The sequence below is a fragment of the Bemisia tabaci genome, chromosome 5, assembly GCF_918797505.1.
Source record: "Bemisia tabaci chromosome 5, PGI_BMITA_v3".
Taxonomy (NCBI): Eukaryota; Metazoa; Arthropoda; class Insecta; order Hemiptera; family Aleyrodidae; genus Bemisia; species Bemisia tabaci.
The window spans coordinates 23950262-23973781 of NC_092797.1; the positions used below are offsets into that span (position 1 = coordinate 23950262).

Below are 23520 nucleotides of genomic sequence, written 5' to 3' on the forward strand. Positions count from 1 at the left end.
CCCCCGCCCCCCTTAAGGGGGGCCGCCCCCCAAAATTTTGGGGGGACCAAAAAGTTGCTACTTTAGACCGAGGAACATTCCCAAAGTTTCAAACTTCTATCTCAATTTGGAAAAAAGTTACAGGGGTGGTCAGTGACTTTTGGATAACCCTGTATAACGAGCCGAATTTGACCTTGATCACAAAAGTAAAAGTTAGATCCTACTGGATACTTGAAAATTTAGATAATCAGCTTTGTGCTTTGGGGATTCCCTCCCGAAAATGTATTAATCGATTTGTGCCACTTTTTCAATCATTATTTACTGCGCTAAGAGAGATGTAAGCAAAATTCTGGGAGGGAAAAGTGGGAGTACGAATTTTCTACTGAAAACTAAAGAGGTTAAACATTGGTAGTAAGGAAGAGTGCAAAGAAAAACAAATTACAAACGAGAGAAAGCTGAAAAGTTCGGTAAAGATACCAACACGGCGTCACACAAAGCTGGTATACAGTGGACAACTTTTCTATCTCTGCGTTAAAGTCTCCGACTTGAAATCTCATCTACAGGGTTATTCAAAAGTCACGCACCACTGGCCATGAGGGGGATGGCCATTTGAAATTTTTGAGTTGCCCCCCACCTTACGAGGGAATCAAACACTGGAAAGTACCTAAAAAAGTTTTCCCCTCGATATGAGGAAAAACATCTTGAACCGCAAATCGATATCACAATTATAACTGAAGTTATGGCCAGTAGTGTGTGACTTTTGAATAACCTCGGGAGGCACAAACATGTGTTTTATCACGATACTTAATAAATTAATATTATTATCACTTTGAAATTAAAGACCTAGTTTAAGAGGAAAGAAACCAGTCGCTTTAATGTGAGAATAGCAGGCTGTGAGTTTCATTCCTCAGTGAAACTCAATCTTAGAATAAAATTCGACGCTCTCATTTCCAAATTTCTAGGATTTTTCATGGACTGTAAACTTTTTACAAGAAGAAAGTTTGGGGTCTTAGAAATTCCGATTCCTGACTTTTTCTTGTTCAAGTGTCACTTTGTTCCTTCCTCTTTAATTCAGTTTAAACTTTCTTAAAGGAATCTCCTGAATCTGTTGCGCTCTTACATTCTTTCAAGGCTCTTCTTCAGTCATAGACATTCATTCACAAGTACGTATTGTCATTCCGGACTTTTCATTCATGTCCAAATTTACAGGACGAGTTATAACTTTAAAGACCTGCGGGCCGATTATTGAAACTGATGGACAAAACGATAGACAAAGAAGACATAGGGAGTATGGAGCGATCCTATTGGATGACATGGTTGGTTCTTCTAGACTAAGGAAGAAAATGATGCACTATAACTGTCGGGTCTTTAGTGTGTTGCCGTTAGTTAGTCCATTACCTACCTCCTATGTCCATTGCCACCACCTGCTTCCACCAATAGGACCCCTCCAAATCCCTTTTGTCGTCTTTGTCTATAGCTTTGTCCATAGGTTTCAATAATCGGCCCGCTGATCAAAGTAGAGCGTCTTTGTCTTATTCACATCTCAAGCATCCCTTTCATTGAGTTCAACGTACATTTCTCTCCAGCAATCAGCGATGAGTGCGGCGAATGATGGCCGCTCAAAAGAAAGCGGCATTTTCATATGAATATAATTACCCGGCTGTTTTGGAGCTTACGTCTCTGTGGTACGTGACGCTGTGCTACGGAAAACGGTGTTGACATGTATTAATGAAGAACTTGGTAGAATCAGTGGAAAGCAAAAGCTCACGGTCTAACTTACCTGCCTTTTCATCCCTTTTCGTGAAGACAAAAATTAGGTTAACGAACCGGCAACGTTGCAGTATGCTGATGCGGCCACAAACCGTACGATAAGGAGGCGACAATTGAATTGAGCATTTGAATGAACGCGAAACGGATCCGTAATAATCATGAATGAGCTACGATTTCACACACATTAAAGCAGCTTTTCTTCTCGACTCTGAGAAATTTATCTCAGGTGAAACACTTCCACCATCCTGTGTCTTCATTTCCTTTCATACTTCATACGCTTGGACACCGCGCTGGCCGCAGTTGAAAGACTCGACGAGATGCCGCATCGGGTGGCATTCTCATCCATCCCACAATTTTATATTGATGTAATGAGATTTTGGTTTTGAATGATAGTAAGTGTTTAACTTTAACCCGATTTTGAACCTAAAAATATAAAATTATTTAATTAACAAATTAAGTCACACTGAAAAAAAAAAAAACTCCGTCTTTGGAAGCCGTATTTACGGACTATATAGACATACAATCCGCGTCCAGGGCTCAGAAACCGGAAGTTCCGGGCGTAGAACCCGGAGCAGTTGAAATTACGGCTCTAACACCCTTAACTTTCGGCCTCTGAGCCCGAAACGGACGGTATGTCTACATAGCTCGTAACTTTTTTTTTTCAGTACAGAGTTTCTGCTGCCCACTGCAACCGTAGTGTAATACTCGTATGAACCGTAAATTTGATGAAATCGTCCAGAATCTACCTAACTACATTTCAGGTTGCTTAATTATTTTGGAGGCCTTATTTTTTGGCAGAATGATTTAATGCCTTTTATGCATTCTATGAAGAATTCTGTGAAGTTTCGCGAGATTATGAAGAGGATACTCATAAAAGATCACATTAAGATTTTTCTCAAGATCAGTTATCTGCTATAAAAAATTAAAACATGAGAGTAAATTATGGAACGTCCGATGTAATGTGACTGTTCCTGGGTGATCTCTTAATAGTTTATTTACGGATATGATCATCATGCGTATTTCTTTGCGATATCTCATTTAAAGAAGCCATCCTTAGAGATGAAAAGCATCGGAAAAACGAGCTGTTTCGATGCCATTATGCACATTGAACAGTAAAATTTGTATCATTGGATCAACCTATAAGTCCAGCATAGGTATATTTGCCGATCCAATGAGATTCTTCTTAATGGTATTTTTGATCTGCGTAAAATTCGGTTTTTCTGCGAGAGACAAGTTTGAGTTTTTTAATTCTAATGTAAAAATCAAACGTTTATTTCTCACTCGACATCTGTTCTGAAAAACTTTAATGTATGCAAAACGTGTAAAATTTTTATGAAAAAGCATGTCTTATGAAAGTTTAATTTTCATTCTGTCTAGTTGTCCATTGTAGGTTATTTCTTATTTAGGGCTATGCTTCTTAATATTTGTTTTTTGTGAAAATGTCCAAGGAAGAATGTGATATACCAGACCCAAAAAACCTCATACTCATTTGAAACAAACTTTTTGGCTGGAGTACCTTTCGCAAAGACTCCTTCATCAATTCAAAAAGTACACCGAGCGTCCTAGATCCAAACATTAAGGTCAAGATACACAGTCTCCGGGACAGTGAAACAATTCTGAATGATGAACTCAAGTGATTCAGTGACGACGTAAGACTGCTGTCCAAACGATTAAGGTCAAAACAATCCAGTGAGCAATCATCGAAACTACTCAAAAACAAAAGGCCGAGCCGGGGTGAAGCGGAGTAGGGGGGGGGGGGGGATTTCATCGGAAACAAAAGAGGCTGAAATTGAAAAATTAAAATGATAAAACTATTTGAGGTGGTATTCAAGTTTACGGGCGGGATGAATGGGACGTATTCATGCTAAAAGGAACTATGTGCATTGGGTTTACGTTGGACATAGTTCCTTTCGGCATAAATCCGTTCACCGAGTGTGACTGCGAGTGCGTTCATATTCATAATCCCGAAGGTAAATAATGTTTGACGGTAAAAGAGTCAGCAGGTGTTGGTCTAAACATGACTGCGGCTCGGCGGCTACGGGCTCACCCGATGCCGGACTAACATTAATCATCGCGCCAAATGACGCAGCAGTAGTATGGGCCAACATTTCAGAATATGTCTATGCGAGCCACCTTGTTTGGTCAGCGGGAAGAGTCTCTTGATTATTTAAAATATTGAATTTGTCGCGGTCAATATACTTGTTTCTGCCGTCGCGTCAACATTGGACGCGCGACGTTTGACGCCACGTCCTTGAGCGAGGTTTCCACTTCACTATTTTGCCTAGGTAATGGCTACGTCACTCTTGCTGCGCTCGATGTATCTGATGGAATGATAAAAGTGACTACGTCATTCGATATTCGATATACTCGATGATTGCACCCAAAGCAAATGGACTGTTATGATCTCGATTGTTTTGCTGCGCTTTTTAAGGATGACATAATTTAATGTCGGTATAATCGAATGATGAGTTGTAACTATGTAAAATATTTGTCAATTTTTTAGCCAAATTTTCCTTGTTTTTAGTTTGACTTGATAGAACCGATCGACTTTTAATGTAATACCTTAAAGGAGTATATCTTTTTTTTTAATCTTCAAGTTACTTCAAGTTTCTAAATTTTATTCTTCTTCCTCTCTTTATTCTTCTCCTTAAAAAGAGAGAGAGAAAAATAACAAGGTTTATATTAAGGTATTAAATTATAATTTGTTCCATTCTATCAAGTTTAATTAAAAACAAGAAAAATTTAGCTAGAAAGTTCACATTAGAATAATTGAATTGCAATAATATATTGAATGATGTATATAGCTACTGAATCAGTTTATGGATTAGAAAAAATATTTTAAAAATCAAAGTACGGAACCTTTCGAAAGCGAATCTCAAATTTCAAAGCCAAGTTCATTCCGAGTGGATTGATAAATAAGTCCAGAGCTCCGGCAAGTTCGCTTTTTCAGTGTGCCATTATTCCATTGTCCACTTGTGGCCTTTATGGAGACGATACCTTGAAGTTGCTACCTTCACTCTTGCACTTTTTCGGACAAGTCACTGCTATTTTCGTCAAGATGCGGGTCTCTGCCTCTCTGCCCATGAGCTAGGCCTTGAGAATGAGTTTGAAACGAACTGAATACAAATATTTGCATTTTGTAATCTCTTCGCAAAAAATTTCCGCCGAGTACCAAACATGGATACTCTCCAACAATCATCAGTAGTTGGTTGATCGAATGGTGAGTCAATTATTCGAACCATCGGTAAAATTTTAACTGGTGGAACGACTTTGCTTCTTATTATCACCATGAGCAGTGAACTGTTTTCCTGAATTTTTCGGGCAAAGGAAATGGATCGGTTGTGTTGGTTATATAGAATCGTTTTTGATGCTCATGAATGACGTCACTAACCGAATTTTTCACAGCGCAATATTCCGGGTAATTTTGAACGTTAAAGTTGCTGTTTGAACGTATTTTCAACATTTTTAGCTGTTCTACGAAAATCCAGCATCAAAACACAATTCTTTGACCAGCGGAACTGTCCCATTGAAATGTACTTTAAGTCATAAGTGTTCGGTTCCTTTTTTCGCAAAAAATAATAGGAATAGTAATGCAATTTTAGTTTATTCATTGACACTGAAAAAAAGATTGGTAGAATTTACCATTCTTTCACGCTGTTTGAAATACAGCGTGAAGGAATGGTAAATTCTACCATTTTTTTTTTCAGTGGATTCTCAAGCAATGGAGCATAATTCAATACCGAAGTCGCAAAATTTACCAAAATAATTAAATAATTTTCAAGACCATGACCACGAAATTTCTGTTCAAAATTTTGCTGACTTTTGTGGGCGGTCAGACGGAAAATTGATGAAATTTTTAGTTATAGAGACGCACAACCGTTCTCTCGTGAGAATTAAATTTTAAAGCAGACATTTTCCAGCGTTGCAGTTTAACTTGGTTTTTTCGAGAGGAAAACGAATTCGTTGGATTTTGAACGTTTGTTTACTTCCTACGTAGATTCACCTGAAGTCTTCCATACAAATCTGACAACAGAGGCAAAAGCTCGATCTTAAACGACTTCACAGTCTGTCAAATTAGAGAAACGATTGAATGACAAGTTCTCAATGGAGCGGAATGGATTTATCAATGACAGAGGGATGTCGCGGTGGAGATACTTTTACAAGGCACGTAAAGCCGGAAACGTCGGTAGCAGTTCCCATGATATGGACGTATTTCTGCCAAACGGAACTATGCGCATTAAGACATGAGCCCTGTTATGCATGTATTCTCATGGGTCTCGGGGCTCATGGCTTAATGCACGTAGTCCTGTTTGGCAGGGATACGTCCATATGGGGCTGGACCGGAGCGACTATTATCATGGACTCGCTAATTGTGTATATCATTAGAGATGTTGCTCCAATTGTATGCAACGCAAGTCACTCATTAAGACTTATCTATGACGTTGTCACCCGGCTAGTTGCGGTCGACTGGCAAAGGTGACTCTTGGTTGCCCCTGCCTTTAGATCAGTCGCTCCTCAGTCCTTTCAAAATCTGCTGACAGCCCCGTAACGTACGAACCCGATTAATCTTTTTCCCTCCGCCCATCCATTTCTACGAGCCTTCTATTTACTCTTTATAAACCCTGTTTGTGAATTTTATTTCTCTCGCTTTTGCTTTTTTTTATAATCAACGAAGTGGCGTAAAGCTGTCTTGTGCTTTCATATCCCTCGATCTTGAAACTATCCCAGGCTTCTTAATATAGGATTTTTTTTTTCACTATTAAAAATGTTTTTAATGGAGCTAAAAACGTTATAACTGTGCATGACTGAATTTTGGTTACCCATCTTATTTTGCTTCCCTTTTGCTGTTCGGTTACTTTAGAGGTTTCAACCAAATGTAGAACGAATGAGGATCACGCGGTAGGTGTTCTTAAGCGATTGTTTAATAATTTCTCATCTTAACTCTAAACATTATGAAACATGTCTACAGAACTATAAATGAATTGAGAAATTAATGATTTAAAACTTCGCTTTTCAGTTCGACGCCAAAATCAGCACACATACAGTATTACCTGACCTCAGATGAGCTCTATTGCATACTTGCCTAAATGAAGGCGCTTTCGGTTGAACCTTCAAATATGCCTCTTTCGGGTCTAAAAAATTATAAACAACTACGTAGACGTAATGACTAGCCCAATTACATCAGACATTTTCTGACTTCCTCTTATGCTATATTTTTCCCCCGAAAAAATACCGAGCAATATTCCTTCTTGAAATTTTGCGAGTATATTTTTTATGGTGTTCAGAAAATTCGTGGACAATTTCAAGGTGACATGTAGCTCAATTTAACCGTCAAAACAAACACATTTGAAAATTAAGAAATAAAAAGGCAGCTATGCTGATTTTATATCCACAGGATGTTTTCATGGGGTTTGTCCAAATATTGAGTTCCGGAAATGAAACTGGAGGGATTTTTTGTGGTCACCGTCTCCACAGGACGAGGCTCTCGCGTTCTTGTGACGAGCTTGCGCGAGAAGATAATTTAATAAATTGAAGATAAATAAATTAAAAAACAAGTATTTTACCGCCATTAAGATAATAATTAAAACTAATAAAAATAAAACTATTAACTCAGAAAATCCATTCCGCCTTTCAGCCCAAGCCGTATGCCACACAATTGAAAATTAACAACCTTACGAGAATATAATATCATTTATTGTTACCGACAACAGTTTTACGGCAATGCTGCCGCGCTAAGGAAGAACGCCGTATGAACATTCGAGAGTTGCCAAATTTCCTTCGATAAAATGTTTATTTTGTAGGAAAGCTTTGAATATTTTTCCTCGAAATTTTCTGGAACTCCAGATGAAATTGCGACCAAAATTATCCGAAAAATTGGAAGAAAAATATTCATATATTTACCTGGAAATGAATTTTTTATCAAAGGAAATTTGGCAACGCCTGAAGGTTCATACGGCGTTTATCCTTAGCACGGCAGAATGGTAGCGCAATTACTCAGTCCTCCAAACTTCGGAACGGCACGGTAGAGTGCGCTACGATTTAACCATGCCGAATTTATCTCTGTAAATTTGAAGGCGGTTGCGCAAAGCACTTAATGCGTTTCTCCCGAGAAAAAATTAAGTGTTCGGTTACGTAAAAAACTACGAAAGGAAAAGAGACAAAGGAAAGACGAATACGTTACGTTGCGCCGAGGTTTAGAATAGTAATGTGCAATATTACGTATTAGTTCTGTAAAATACGGCTTAGAGCCGAGTGTGGGGATCGGGTTAATTGGATCTGAATCTGGGTAATTAAGATGACTATAGCACGGGACTGAAAGGATCCGTCGACAACCGCCAACTGAGATCCCAGGTTCCGGACGCAACGAGGCATGAGGCATGGAGCGGGCGGGAGAGGGGGAATTTGAGGGATTTATCACGCTACTGATCAAAATTTGATGTAAGACAACTCATCAATCAGTCATTGAATGGAGTTACGTCTTATTTCAGTCATTGAAAAGACCAGTAATTATACCAAACAGCTGAGTCATACTGCCTTTGATCTCCGCTCAGTGCCCAATCAGTGTTCACTCAACATTCCGAGTCCTGCTCTGATTTCACTTGGATGTCGCCTGTACTGCCCTGCTATGGGAAAACACCGTAAGAGCCTTCAGGCGTTGCTAAATCTCCCTCGATACATCATGAATTTTCGGGAAAATTTGTGAATATTTGTCTGCGAGTTTTTCGGGGGGTTCTGCTCATAATTTGATCTAGAGTGTCTAAAAAATTCAAGGAAAAATATTCATAAAGTTCTTCAAAAATTAATATTTCCCAAGAGGCAATCTGGCAACATTCGAATGCTCATACGGCGTTTCTCCTAAGCACGGCAGTGTACTTCCCTGCTTCGGAAAAACGCCCTACGTGCATTCGAACGTCGCCAAAATTCCTCCTATTAAATATTTATATTTCAGGAACGTCATGAGTATCTTTCCTTGAGAGTTGCAGATACTTGAAATCGAACTGCGAATGAAATTCTCTGAAAAATCGGAGGAAAAATATCAATAAATTGCCCAGATGATTTGTATTTGATTAAGAGAATTTGGCAACGTTGAAATGCTCATACGGTGTTTTTCCTCAGCATGGCCGTATACTGATTGCTCTGATCGCAGCTCTCGGCTTGTAAGCGACGCGGACGCGTACCTCCGTGCCGAAATCAATTTATCACCGTCTCATGAGCCTTGAAATTAGAATTTATTCCAGATAATGCGGCCCCCGTCATGTGTGTGTGCTTAACCTATGGAGTGCCATCAATGAAAGCATCGTTTCATCGGTGCCGAAAATTATTCTGATAATATCGCTGTCACTGTCAATGTTTTTATTACTCTCAAATCATACTCTTGTTTACTAGGGAGCATATCCAATTTCCTGGAAAGTCAACCGAAGTGTAACCACTGTAGAGTAGCAAGAAATTGGCTCCTAATTTGGACGATCTTCAGTCAATTTTGACCTATCAATGCTTCCTTAATTTTTCATCTCGAATTATAAATGTTATAATTTTCTTTTTTTTTTTCTTTTTTGAATATGACAATCAGTTAGTTAATTTAGTACAATCGTTCAGTAGCCATGGCTGATTACGTCGGGGTCCGGGACAACACATTAAATTTAAATATTCAGTCGCGTGAAACGTGTTAAAATTTTTGCAGCGACTTTTTAAGAGGTATAATACTGTGCATATATTAAAATATTGTATGCAAAACTATTCACACGAGAGAAGTTCGTAAATCAACTCCTGAACTATTATGAAGAAGTATTTTAACGCAAACTAAATGAAAGCTAACCCCATACCATAGAGGCGTAGACGGCATTTTGCCATTAACCAATGTTAATTTTAACCAAGTATATCTTGCTCAGGAGTTGATTTCCAGACTTCACGTTGTGTGAATCGTTTTTTTTTTCGTGAGACTTTAAAAGGGAGTATGTTGCGTGCAGTACTTTAACAAATACCTTTTATCATCCTCGACAAACTTGTTATCAAGGATTCATGCACTCACGCTAGCATTCACAAAATGCACTTCAATGATTTTACTGGAAAATTCTTACGTCCTGAACATATTTTGGAAACTGAAAGTCTGCACGCATATAGTACAAAAACGTAGTCCAGTATCCAAGGCATTTAAGTACCTCGTCCAGCCGCGACCACGCGTTCTCATTCATCTGTTCCCAAGTCAACGACAGGAAACAGCTCTTAAGAATGAATGTGGAAAAAGTTAGCACTGTTAGGCGGCCCATAAAAACTCGAAGTTCGCATCATCCGAGAGAAGACTTTCGAAGAAGATCTTCCGAGTAGTCATCACCATTTTTTTCTCCTCTCTTTATCTCGACGCCGAATTAAATTCGGAACAGGAACATGTAGAGATACCGCTAATAGAATGTCAGACTGGGTTTTTATTTCGCCTTCGTGGTTCCACAATTGTAATTGTAAGAATATAGATCATCAATGGAGGAGAAAAGTGCGCCCCAGACACGTCGAGCCGCGAAACTGATCGTCAAACAGAGACTTCCAAACTTTTATTGTCTTTTTACCCGCTTTTTTTCCTCTGCTCTTTCACATAGCCTTCCGACACGGTTGTCAGATTAGCATTGCTCAGCGAGGTTCAGGGGAACGATGCCACGCTAAAGAAAAACGCCGTATGAACATTCGAGAGTTGCCAAATTTCCCATGATAAAACATATATTTTTGACGCCATTTAAGCATATCTATCCTTAAAATTTTCAGATATTTTAGATTAAATTGCGCGCAAAACTGTCCAAAAACTATGGGGGACAGATATTTACAATTTTCTCAGTACATTTTGTTTTTATCGAAGGAAATTTGGCAGCGTCAGAAGGCTCATACGGCGTTCTTCCTTAGCACGGCAGTCCAGAGGAACGGATCAGGTGTTTAACTCAACCACCTCGCTAATGTGCCTCCAAGGTTTTTTTTCTCCCTCGTTTCTCTAGACCTATATGAGACCGGTCGTAAAATTACGAGTTCAGGTGTTTTAATGAATTCCAATGGAACATTAAAAATTTAACATGATTCACTGATTTTATGAATCACTTGCGTCTTGGGGGTTTTTCGGAGTGAGCGATTCCGGATCTGGCTCGCTCGGCCTGCTCCCCGCGAAGAGGATCATCCAATTTAACGTCCGATAAAAGATTTCAAAACCTCAGCTGCACGCTTTAAAACTAATGATTAGAGCCGTGAAATCCACGGCGCATACTCCCGCGCGGATGAGGGGTTTCCGTTCAGAATTTGATCCCATTTACAGTCTTCGGAACTTTCCGGACGCTCCTCCTGCTGAGCATTTAGCTCTGCCAGATTACATCTGAACTAGTACCCATTACCTGTATAGAAAGAGTACGGACTCGTCAAAAAGCGAATTTTATTTAAAGTTCCGAACCTCTTTGGGAAGTTCTGTCCCGGTTTGTCTCATCAATCACCAACACCAGTGGATACCGTCGTTACCGGATTCGACCAATCAGATCCGTTGGTCTTCGATAGGTCGAACCTTTTTTAGAACTACCTCCCGAGGTGATCGAAATCTATAAAAATTGAAAGCTCAACGCTTGATGATTTTTTTTTGTTGCTTTTTTTGGTATTTTACCTCCAGAAGTACGGAGTCAATGAGTTTATCCATCGATTTCTTATTGGCAATGAGCTCCTTGAGTGGAAAAATAAGGCATGTGAAAAATCAAAAACCTGATGAATATAGGATTGGACGAACACTGGCCGTCGCTAAGCAATTTTATTTGCAGCGCATTCAAGTCTCCGCCGCAGTAAACAAATGGAGCGAATGATGCTATCAATTAAATATCAATTTACAATGTTCACAAAGAGGTAAGCCCGAGGACAGATTTTGTGCTTTTCTTTTTCTTTTCGCTCTTTTCCCACAGGAGAGGTGAGGCCGTTGATATCTCATTCATGATCTGGTAGTAAGCGCCCCCAGGGTCCCCCTGCACCCCCCGGACACCCGTAATTACCCCCTCATTACTGGCGCTGGTACAGTGGCGCAGCTCAGCTACCTGTGTTACCCGCCTTATCGCCGTGGCTCACACAATACACAACACCCAATACATGAGTATGCATGTATATCTGCGCAATTAGCTGCAGCCAACTCACGAGTAAGCTACCATTATTTGGTGGAAAAAGAAAAAACACACGCCCACGATTACAAGATCCAAAGCTCTTTTATCTCAGATCAAATTCGAAGAACCCTCTTCAGCTACTTTATGTCCTCCTTTACAGTTTACGGCCAGTCTTTTTCACCCCCTCCCCCCTCCCTCTCGCCGAGCACCGAGCTCCACCGTTTATACTGTCGTCCTTCCATACCCTCACCCTTTTCCTAGAACACTGATCCTCCGTATTTTTTGCTTGTGTCTTTTTATCTGGTCTCAAAGAAATACAAGTTAATGAATTAGGTACATAAATTAACGTTTTAATTATGTTAAAAATCCTAGAGCCCCGCGCTTCTGCTGAAACTCGCTGAAGACAAAAAAAGGTATCCTCGTTTGTTTCACACGAAAAATAGGAATCAATTTAAACGTTTATGATATTGTCTAGTAATAGCTAACGTTTAACGGGTATGAATGTAGTAGGGTGACACTTTATTTATGTAGGGAATCATAAATACAAAAAAAAAAAAAAACAAATAATTAAACTGCGTTATCCATATACGAGTACGAGTAGCTCAAAAACGCTTGCATAAAAAACTGACACGTCGAGCGTTTACACCGAGTTTTGATCGCAGTGTTTGAAAGTTTCAATACCTGAATTCAAGAAAATTTAATTTAGACTTTCCTACGGAACAGAGATTGCACATTTTACACTCTTGGACTGAAAACTTCGGCGAACCAAAATGTATCGAATTCATGTCATCACAGTGCAATCATTCAAATTATGATACTTCCAGTTCATAGAAGCACTTAAAGATATTTGATAATCAGGTCTTAAATAACACGTTTAGGGAGGAATGATTTTAGTACAAACAAAAAATATATAAACTAGAATAATTGTGCATGCAGTGCTTTGTACATGAATGAATCTATTTAGGAAATGCGACCTCGCAGAAATAGATATTTTGGTTTCTGGTACGACCTTCATTTCCGGAATGTGGTATTTGTTAAAGTGGGCAAAAAATTATGCATGATTGCTCTTGGTATTATGTATAAAGATATTAATTCTTCAATGTGCCATGGTAGTTATGTTAAAATCTAGAAAATACTTAAAATGTCTTGAGTTTTTACCTCAAAGTATCAGACTATTAAGTTTCTTCTGCTTGGATTGCGATTGTGTATGTACTTTTTCGAGGAAATGACGTGTAAAGTTTCCATCGTGCAAAGGTATCAAAATTTCAGATTAGAACTGAATCTCACAATGCGGCGCATGCAAAAATTGTTGCATTTTAAAATGATCCTTACCTTGTTGGAAGTAATTGGCCTTTCGGACATAGACACAGACTAGAGCCATGAGTTGAAGTTGTGAGAGCCTTTGTCTGGTCGACGCAGGAAGAGGAAGCAAATCCCGTAAATTCCCTATTTCCGCATTTATCAGATCTCGCCGCAGCTTGCTCGCACCTTTGGTCGATTTTGTGGCATCGAACCTGTCAAGAGAGAAAAAAATAGCTCAGTGAAATCCGAAACTCATACGCGCTAAATGCTTAACGAAGAGAAGTTCACTTTAGAAAAACCCAAGTGACCAAGACCTTTTCGCCCTGGAAGTTGTGATGGATAAGTAAGAAAGCTCCAGTGTTTGAGTCTTTTTAAAATAAACATGTCAATTCACATCTTTAAGGTCGATTTAGGTCATGACATCAAACCTAAAATACATGTCATACAATACTTAGAGGGGAGTTGAGTTTATTTGGGAGCAAGAAATCCAGCTTTTTGACGGTCTATTGATCGTAGTATTTTTAGTCGATCGGCGAAGAGCATAAAAAATTAAAGTAGTGAAAATGGAGGGAAAAGCCATCAGAAAACTTTTCCATACTTCAAAAGTACTGAAGTAACGGAGAGTCAAGACCTCCTGTACATAATTGAAGCGCTGAATACAGAAGTGGAATTTCTTGGTTGCGTTGTCTCAGAATCTCCACTAACGTTTCATTCAGTATAATTACAGCAAATGTATTAAATTCATTGAAACTATTAGTGATTTTTTTTTCAGATTTTACAATGCCGAAACCGAAAAATTTCAGAATAGTCACCCAATAGTTTCCTCTCTAAAATATAAATTAGCAGTGGAGATTTCAAAATATCGTGCCGAAGAAATGCCATCTCTGCACCCAACGACTGAATTATGAAGAAATCTTGCCAGCATTTGAAGGTAGTGCACGGAACAAGAAATTCTTGTCGGGAAAGTTCCATGTGGCGAAACAATTCGTGTGAGGAATACACGTTAGCGGGAACCAACTTAAAAATGCACATTACGAAACAATTTTCACCCATAAGTGTTAAGATGCATCAAACTGTTCAGTCACTTGAAAAAAAATTACATAACCCGAGCGCTGTTCGCAGTAAAATCATTGCCTCACCGAGCGTTCAACACAGATTTGAGAAATTAATTTAAGGAAGTGAAACACCTCCTCGGTAAGTAACGCAAACTCTACTCTGACATTTTAAGTTTAATCACAAATGTACTGCATGTCCGCCGTTGAGTTCATCACGGACCGAAGCCGATTTATTGATCTGCCGCCGTTTTAATGGCTGTCAGCGAGTGGGTCGAATTTTCGGTGAACGGTTCACTGTTATTGATTGATGGCATTTCTCTCCTAAATGGAGCTCCGACTCACGATTCCCATTACACCGCTCTCTGTTTTTGCAATAACGCTAATCTGACCGCTGGTTCAAGAGGTGAAATGTTAGAAATTCCTTCCACGCGAAACCGGATCCATATGACGATTTATTCAAGATTTTTTCTCGAGAGAAGCTTTTTCGACAAAACATGTACCTGCATCTGGAGGAGAAAACTGCACAATGTTACTTTTGCGGTGACGAACAGTACGATCCAAAAAAAACAACGCCACATCAACAAAATAATTCTTAACGCAAACGCTACATTGTAACCATTGCTATCCTTTTTTCTCCGTGCATGGTTGATATTATGGAATTATTCTTATCCAGGGACAAAATATGTTAATCCTGTACATAGTCAGAATGAGATCTTTTAAAAGAAAAAACTCGTTAGAATTTTTGAGTGCCTCTTCAATGCTTGCTTCTCTGAATTTTCTTAGGAACATATTGTTATCAAAATGATTAATCATGAGCCTAATTGTTGTTGAACATCGATGACCTTAAAATTAAAAGTGTTTTTTTTTTCTCCTCTAACGCATATGAACACAACAACAACAAGGAGTGATTTACTTATAACGATAGAGACTTAAGACCCATCATATCTACGCCAAAATAGTCCAAAGACCTTACAGCAAACTCTTCGGTTCTTAGACGAAGGATTGTAACCACATTCCAATATTCCAAAATTTCTACCAGAAGATTGTATTTTTACGAGGAATCTTTCGGACGTTGCTAACTGAAAATTTCATTAATTATTCCGCTATAGTTACAAACGACAATCAGCAAATTCATAACAGCAATTATTTCAAGGCTTTATATCATGGAAAAAATTGTTAGGGTTAATCGCCTAAAAATGTGATACTACCCCAGTTTGTTGGATGATATGGCAATTAATTGTGGTAGGAACGCTTCTCAAGTTGGGGAAGTATCGCAACATATGGGTTAGGAACCTAATTTATTGGGGTACTACCACAATTAATTGGGATACTACACGATTAATTGGAGCACTCCCACAATTAATTGGAAATGCCTGTATCATCCAAAAATCCTACTTTTTTCCGTGATTCTTTTAAAAAATGGAACATTGGGAACACTGTAATTGTGTTACGTTCTTTCGTTTGAAAATGGCAAACTATCTCAGAAATTTTTCCGCGTCACTCCGGGGTACATTTAAAATTTTCTTTGGCACGAATACCCATTTACACCGGTGAGTATCAGGTTCCATTTTTTATGAAGAAAGATTGTAAATATCGATAATATCTGTTAAATAAATTCCATCGAGACTCATCGGGCATCCTTTGGTGAAAATATCAGTAATGTCGCAGAATCAGTGGCGCGGCGTGAGTGATCGATCATCGACATTTCCCAGTTTGAATCTATGGGAAAGAATCGATTTTTATGATTTTTGTTGCAAACAATCTGTCTATCAATACGTTTACATAGGTTTAAATGGCAGATCAATCGATAAGTCGCAAAGCACGCCACGCTACTGGTCATGAATAAAAAGAATATATACGTATTGTCCCTGGCCATATCATGCACAAGAGGGTGAAGTGATGAGCTGATAGTGGTTTCAATGTGGCAACAACACGCCTCATGAAAAGCGCATAAAACACCTTTCGAGCCCTCGGGAGCTCCCGTGGGCATTGGGTCTCCCGCCACGCACGATTTGCATAGACCCATTTGAGCAATGCCTTTGATTTATTGCTCATGACATCTTTAGCAATTGTGAGAAGCGCCGTATGAAATTTATAGATCAATTTCAAACGGATAACAGGAGCGTCATGGAAAAGGCTCACAGAGGTTGAGGGTCAATCGTCTCTATTATTCTCATTAACCATGCATCCCATTAATTTTTCCGTATGAAATTTAAGTGCTGTGGTGCCTGTTTGACACGTGTACCAAGTGCAGCGAAATTTACCCGATCTTTTCAACGATTTCTTCATATCACACAATTATAGATGCTGTACTCTCTGCTCTCATCTGACAAACATGTACGCTTTAAAATGGAAACTGCAGAAACGTATTAGACATCAATTGAAACGCCAAATTTTCTAAATGTCATTCAAGAACATCTTTTTCACAAAAAATCGGCTAAATTCAAAATAACTATATGGTTTCCATTTCCTATCTTATTTTCCATAGGGAATTCAATAGTATGGTCGTCGGGTGTCTGATCAAGTTTAAAGCAAGCGTGTGAGGATCAGGCGTTTATACTTTATACGCACCTCTACTATCCATTGCGGGTAATAATTTTCTCTTTCGTTTTTGAAATTTGCGGAAATTGACTGATTTCGTGGCTACGTCATTCGATATAATATCGAACCCTTGTTTCAAATGTAAACGAACACAGAGACTTGTTTCTGATTCGTGCCCTTTGCACCATGCTGGTAAAATGCGTCCAAGTGTTTCTTACAATCGAAAGTTCTCGTGTTATATGGGTCTTACCTTGATTAATGACCGGTCAGTGACTACAGTTTAATAAATTAACAAAATTAACTCATTAAGAATTCGTACATGAGGTCAATGTATGTTGGTTTGTTTTGGTTTGAACCAAGAGTTCGATTTTATATCGAATGACGTATTTACAAAATCAGTCTATTGAATGAGAGTAGAGTCCCTTTATACTGAGAGTCAAGACAATGTGAATCCATTTCTGATTGGTTCCCGTATTTTAGGCCTTCACAGTGTCACAAACGGGAATAAAGATTACATTTTCACCGATTGCAAAGATTATGATCTGGAATGGACCAGGGAATCACGGGTTCGGCAAGGAACAAACGGAATTAGAGAGAGAACGGAGAAAGGAATTTGAAAATGGGCCGATCAAAGATTACAAAAAAACATTCAATTTCTGCAATCTTTATTCCCGTTTGTGACTCCATGAGGGGTGTTGTCTTGACTCTCAGTATAAAGGGACTCTAAATGAGGGGTTATGATAGGGGATGAGAGTGAGAAAAATTGCGATAGGAGAAAGACACAACCGTGACAATGAGTCGAGACCGCGAAACGGACAGAGCGTGGCGCGTCGACCGCCATGATGGCGATGTCATTGGCGACGAGCGGGCGCGCATGCGCGGGGCGGAAGGTTATCTTGGGCATCTGGACGCGCGATCCGATCCACCGGCGTCGGAAGCCCGAGTTTTAGGATATAGGAGGAGCCGACGGCCTAGTGGGAGCGCTCGTGGTAGGAGGAATTAAAGAGAGGGAAAAAATTAATAGCGCTGCTCTTATTTATTAGCGCTATTCGTCCAATCCGAGGATGACAGGAAGTGGCGTAGAAAATTGCCCGGATAAAAAAAATACATTCACTCCTGTCTTCGGCGGATCTGTCTTCTGCTCCTCAAGCTCGCTCCCCCTCCACCGCGCTCCCCCCACCCCTTCCCGGCTCCGCTTCATGGCTCAGCGCTCTACGCAACCGCTAGACCGCAACAGTTTCACGCTATTCGCCATCGCTGTGATTTCAAAGCCGCATTCTGATTACTTTACGGCTCTGCTCGGTCGTCGTTAGACGTCCGCGCGTCTATTTTAACGCCTCCGCGTAGAACGACGCATGCGTCGTGTATTTTGGGTGGCGCATAGGTTGTTTTGTCCCGGGTGATTTATTTCGAGGCGCTTCATCGAGCCGGCCGTTCGGGGGAAGAGTGCAATACGAGTCTCCGGGCCTCGCCACTCGCGGTGGAAATGAGCCGAATCCGAGGACATCCAGCACCGCTCGCAAATGGCCCTTATTGACACTAATGGCCTTTAATCGCAAATGGCCTTTGATTCCTTCCTATTGATATTACTCGCGGCATAATCGCTGCTCAAAAGAAAACAAGCGGGAAAGTTCTAATACTGTCGTATTAGAAAAGCGCTCAGGTGTTAGTAAATGTATTTAATGAAGAAAGGACGTATAAACTCCGTCGACTTGGCTGGGAAATGGAAATAAAACATCAGCTGATAACAAACAAAGGTTACCAAGGAAACCGTAAACGCGTATTTTTGTTTCCCGAAAATGAGCTCACCGTTGAGCTCATCAGGCGCGTTTTTTTAGGCTTCATTTGAGTTCAACGATTAATTTTGATAAAAATTACTCTACCGCTAAGAAATTTTCTTACAGACAAACGATCGAAACCACCTGCGAATAAAGTTAAAAGCATAAAATACAGTTTTCACAGCTTTATTTATTTTAAAAATGGAACCCCCCAGAAAGCCTACACATTCGATGAGCTGGTGCGCCATTTAAACGCATTAGCACTAGTATACTAGTACTCAGAGGCAAGTCGAAATCAAAAAGCGCTGCCTATCGGCTGAGCGCTTAAAAAAAAAAAAAAAAACGCCGTGTTGCCTCTCGTTTATCGCTTTGGTTATTTTCGGATATTTTTTGGAGGAAGAAAATTCACGCGAAGAATCAAAGGGGAACCTTTTAAAATTTAAATATCAAGACCAATAATTTTGATGGGAAAGAGCCCTATATACCCAGTTGTGATGGCCATTAGGCAACGCGGTAATAAACGAATCCACTGATAGTCTAGATCGGAAAGTACTATATTAATGCTTGTTATCTTTGAAATTGAATGTCCATCAAATATTTGGGTGAGAAAACTCAAAATTGCCCCTGAGACGAGTCATTTTTTCAAAATGTTCTCGGCGAAATCTCTCGTACTCCTCTGTGGATCCGTAGTGGTTCCTCCTTTTTTGAGCGGGTGGAGTCCAATTGGACGTATTTATGCTAAAAGGAACTATGTGCATGGGGTTTGTGTGTAACATAGCTCCTTTTAACCTAAATGCGTCCAATTCACTTCCTGTAGAGGGGTATCTTTCTGCGCCCAGACCCCCCTTGATTAGATACTCCTCTAGCCCCCCACAAACAGTTACTATAACCAACCATTCTTTTGTCGTAAAATAAAATCTTAAAAAACAGTAATTAAAAAATGATCTCATACATCGTTCACGGACACGATTTCTTATGAAACCGTTATTTTTAATTATTGGACTAAACAAATAAAACGGAGGCTCCGTACCTCACTAAAAATGTCTGCTAATTTATTTAGAATCTCCTTGTTTCCTTGTGTTCTTGTTTAAAACATGGGAGAAACGAAAGATGAAATTCTCCATGTCACGATTAATAGGTAAACTTACTTTTTTACAAACCCTCGTATACGGCAGCGGTGATATAGCAGCACCATTCTATAGACGATTAAAGCATACTTTCGGGTAAATAAACCCTCTTAAGCGCGATGTTTATTGGGAGCTCAAAATACCAAACGCATGCCTGCTTAGTTTGATTCAAAGCGAAGACTCTCTTGGATACGGAAGAAGGCGACAAAAAATACGAGAGGTGATTAGCAAAAAATGACAGACCGGCTTTACCGGCAAGCGGGTGCGCAAGTTCGCTACAAATCAGCGAGGCAACTGGATAAAAAAAAATTATGAAAGAGTTGCGGCCATGAAGGAGGAATAGAGATAAGAATATTTTATGCAAAATTTCTCACCGTAAGATAGGGAATCTACCGGGAGAATAATTAGACGGTATTCTTCACATCGGGTCTCGGGAGATTAAAAGTTATCCAGGAGGATCGTAAATATGGCGCAGTAAGGACAAGGACGCTTCGAATGCAGTGATAGCATAGCAGCGTTGCCTAGCGGACGTTATTGGTAACAAGTTGACACAGCGCCAAAATACAATCCGAATCGGTTGCCGCGCGAATGCGGCTTAGCCACGTTTTCGAAAGAACGCAATGCTGCCTGAACCTAGCTTATAAATGTTTTCAGGAAACAAAATATCGGTTTCACCGTGATTTTAATTCGTAATTTAGTTATGGAACACTGGGAAAAAACACATTGGATCTAGAGTCCAGACTCTTAAAACATCGACAAGAAAAAGAACTCTTGATTCAATCAGAATCTAGCTGGCATCAAGAACCAAACCTCTTAATTTAAGCGGGTTTCGTTTTGATTCAAGCAAAAATCCGATTGAATCAAGAGTATTTTAGCTTGTCAATGTTTTCAAGAGTCTGAACTCTATATCCAATGTGTTTTTTTTTTTCCGGTGAATAAACTTGCTTAGAGATACGTGATGAAATCTGGGAGAATGCGATCGGATGAGGCAAGATTTAAGTTCGGAGACAATGCCTTTTCCCCCCAGTGATGATCAAATAGAAAGATTTTTGAGCATTTTGACGCTGTTCACGTTGTGAGACTTTTTTCAGTAGTAGCGCCTTGATGCAACTATTCGTACTTCATGGATGTCCGTGTGGCATCAAAAAAAATTGAAGGCGTTTTGGAGTCACCGTCTCTGCAGCCGGAGGAGAAGCGATGCAGCATTGTTAATTTGAACGCATGGATGAAACTATTCATAGTTCATGGACGTCTGTGTTACATCGAAAAAAATGAAGGCCTGAATGAATGAAGGCTTTCTTACTGAAATGAAAGTGCTTCTACATAGAAAAATAAGTGCTTATTTAAAGGATGCTTGTATAATTATGTGAAAGAAAGCTAATGACTATAAGTTACTTAGTTGAAATAGAAATAAATATAACACTGAGTTGGCTAAGCAACACGTTTTTTATATATATTTCTATTAATGAAGTTCATGTTCATGTGTATCTCTACGTTCGTTACATTTTTTTGGCAAACTGCTCGGAGTAACAAATGACATTCGTCAACTATTGTCAGGCAAATGTACGTATTCACGCTAAAACTAAGTTTTTGAACAGGAATAAAATCATAATGAAATTGACGCTACATTAATTTACTAAGCACTTTTATCAAAGGACGGTAACAAAAATTAAATGTCAGGGCTCCCTGTCTTAAGTGGTTTGATGTATCAAAGGGGTTAAAACAGTGACGTTGGCTTTCCATCACCTCATTTAAAATTTACTTAGATCATGCGGTTTGTGAAAGAAAGAAAAGTGTTCGGAATTCATCCTATTCTGACCAAATAATTGTCGCCCAAGTTCGAGAACTGACCACATGACTCGAAAGTCGATGGCTGAGCTTGGAAGATGGAGCCTTGATAAAACAATAACAAAACTAGAGAGGAGCACATAATTTGGCGCCATTAAAAGTCGTCTGTGTCAACATTGAAAAAACTCAAAGCAATAAAAACTCGTGCGTTGTAGATATTTCATTTAAGTAGGTATCATCGGGATGTCTTGTATATGACTTACAAAAATGATTTTTTGTTTTTCTATGAAATGATAGAAAAACGAGCGACAAATTGGAAATACCGCAATGAAAACCTCCGCTTTTAAGAGCAATCATCGCAATAAACACACACTTTATCCCTCCTTGCAAAATATGTTATCATAATTAGACCACTTTCTATGATGGGCATGTCGCGTTCTTCGATGGTCACCTCGCTCTCACCCGCCCGAACGTGCGCGGATAATTTCAACAAGTTTCTCCTCTGAGCTTTCATTGATATCAGTACGCTACTCTTGTCATAAGCCTTACTGTCAAAGATACTAAATTGCGATATTAATTTTCTTGCAGCGCGAGCATGAAAGGAACAAAATGAAGAATTTGGTACGACGATGCACTGGAGAAAAAAACACATTGGATCTAGAGTCCAGACTCTTGAAAACATTGACAAGAAAAAGGACTCTTAATTCAATCAGATTTAAGCTTAAATCAAAAGGAAATCCGCTCAAATTAAGAGGCTTGGTTCTTGATTTAAAAATCTGATTGAATCAAGAGTATTTCTTCTTGTCGATGTTTTTAAGACTCTGGACTCTAGATCCAATGTGTTCTTTTCCCAGTGTGCTATGGTACCAAGCACATTCTTTGAACTTTCTGAGAACAGTAATACCGACAAAAGAATAGCAGCCCTTAAACTCTATAATATAAAATCATAAAAGTAAAGTATAATCAAAGAAGTATTATGAAATATCTACAAAACCGATTTGCACTTATGCACAAACAGTTTGATTTACTTTAGGCGTTTTTGGAAGAAAATGTTCATTCTATTGGTTAGGTTTGAAAATCTGGTCTTGCCATTTGAATTTGGATGAATTTAATTCCTAAATGTGCCGCTTTTAAGAAATTAATACTGGAATAAAAAAGCTTGATTTTCAAGAAATGAAGCTTTTTGAACTACAAGGTAAAATTGGTTATCAGAGCATTATTAGCATTTTTGACCCCCCTTTGTAACGTTTCTGTGAGTAGGTTCCTCTCATTTAACACGTAAAAACAAAATGGCGTAACGCTCTCCTCAACCGCTGGCTGCCCCCTCCCCCCCCCCCCCCCAGAGCGTTACATAATTTAGGAAAGGCCCCCATTAGCCATCAAAAGAGAATTTTCTAACATAAGAGGCTGAACCATAACCCACTGTTTTTTCTGTGTTTCCTCCTCCTTCAAAGCTCTTATAGTCTTTGATATCGCCGCGTGTTAATGTACGGGATCGGAAACGCGACAACAGAGCAGAGATACCGACTGGGCTGAGTGACATGGCTCGAGTAAATAAAGCCTCAATACAGAGCTGATTATTAATACACTTGGAAACAAATGTAAGTCTAACTTTACACCTGGAAGATGGGAGTTTACTACGCGTTACGTTACCAATATTCTGCCACCCAACTTGTCCGCGATAAATATTACTTCATCTGGGCATACTGCCCCCCCCCCCCGCCCCTCCAAGTCGTCCCGTCCACACTGCGATACTCGATTCTCGCACCTCTCCTTGGAGTCGTACACTAAACACATCAAACTGGACCATCAACTGATATTTCACGGCCCCCGGTCTCGTAGTTCCGGGCGTTGCCGCTACGGAGCGGTGTCGTATGAACACAACCCGGGGCCCACTTTTCCACTGATGCGACCATTATGACCGATTTGATCCCCAGAGCTGTGTCTCTGCCTTGGTAGGTACCGAAGAGAAAGACAACTCCAGTGATTCAATTTTAAGAAAATGTGCAAGCGGAAATGCCGCAGGAATGGAGAAGAGTTTTTCTGGAGGATGCATTTCAATACCCTCTCAGAA

General features: G+C 39.5%; 1 protein-coding gene across 1 annotated transcript in view; it reads right to left on the reverse strand.

The window, feature by feature from the left end:
- dysf (neuronal PAS domain protein dysfusion) overlaps window positions 1-23520 on the reverse strand; it is a 225560-nt gene that overhangs the window by 159715 nt on the left and 42325 nt on the right. The window contains exon 2 of the mRNA XM_019051040.2: window positions 13188-13369. Within this exon, the coding sequence (XP_018906585.2) occupies window positions 13188-13369 (182 nt within the window). The remainder of the gene's footprint in view (window positions 1-13187; window positions 13370-23520) is intronic.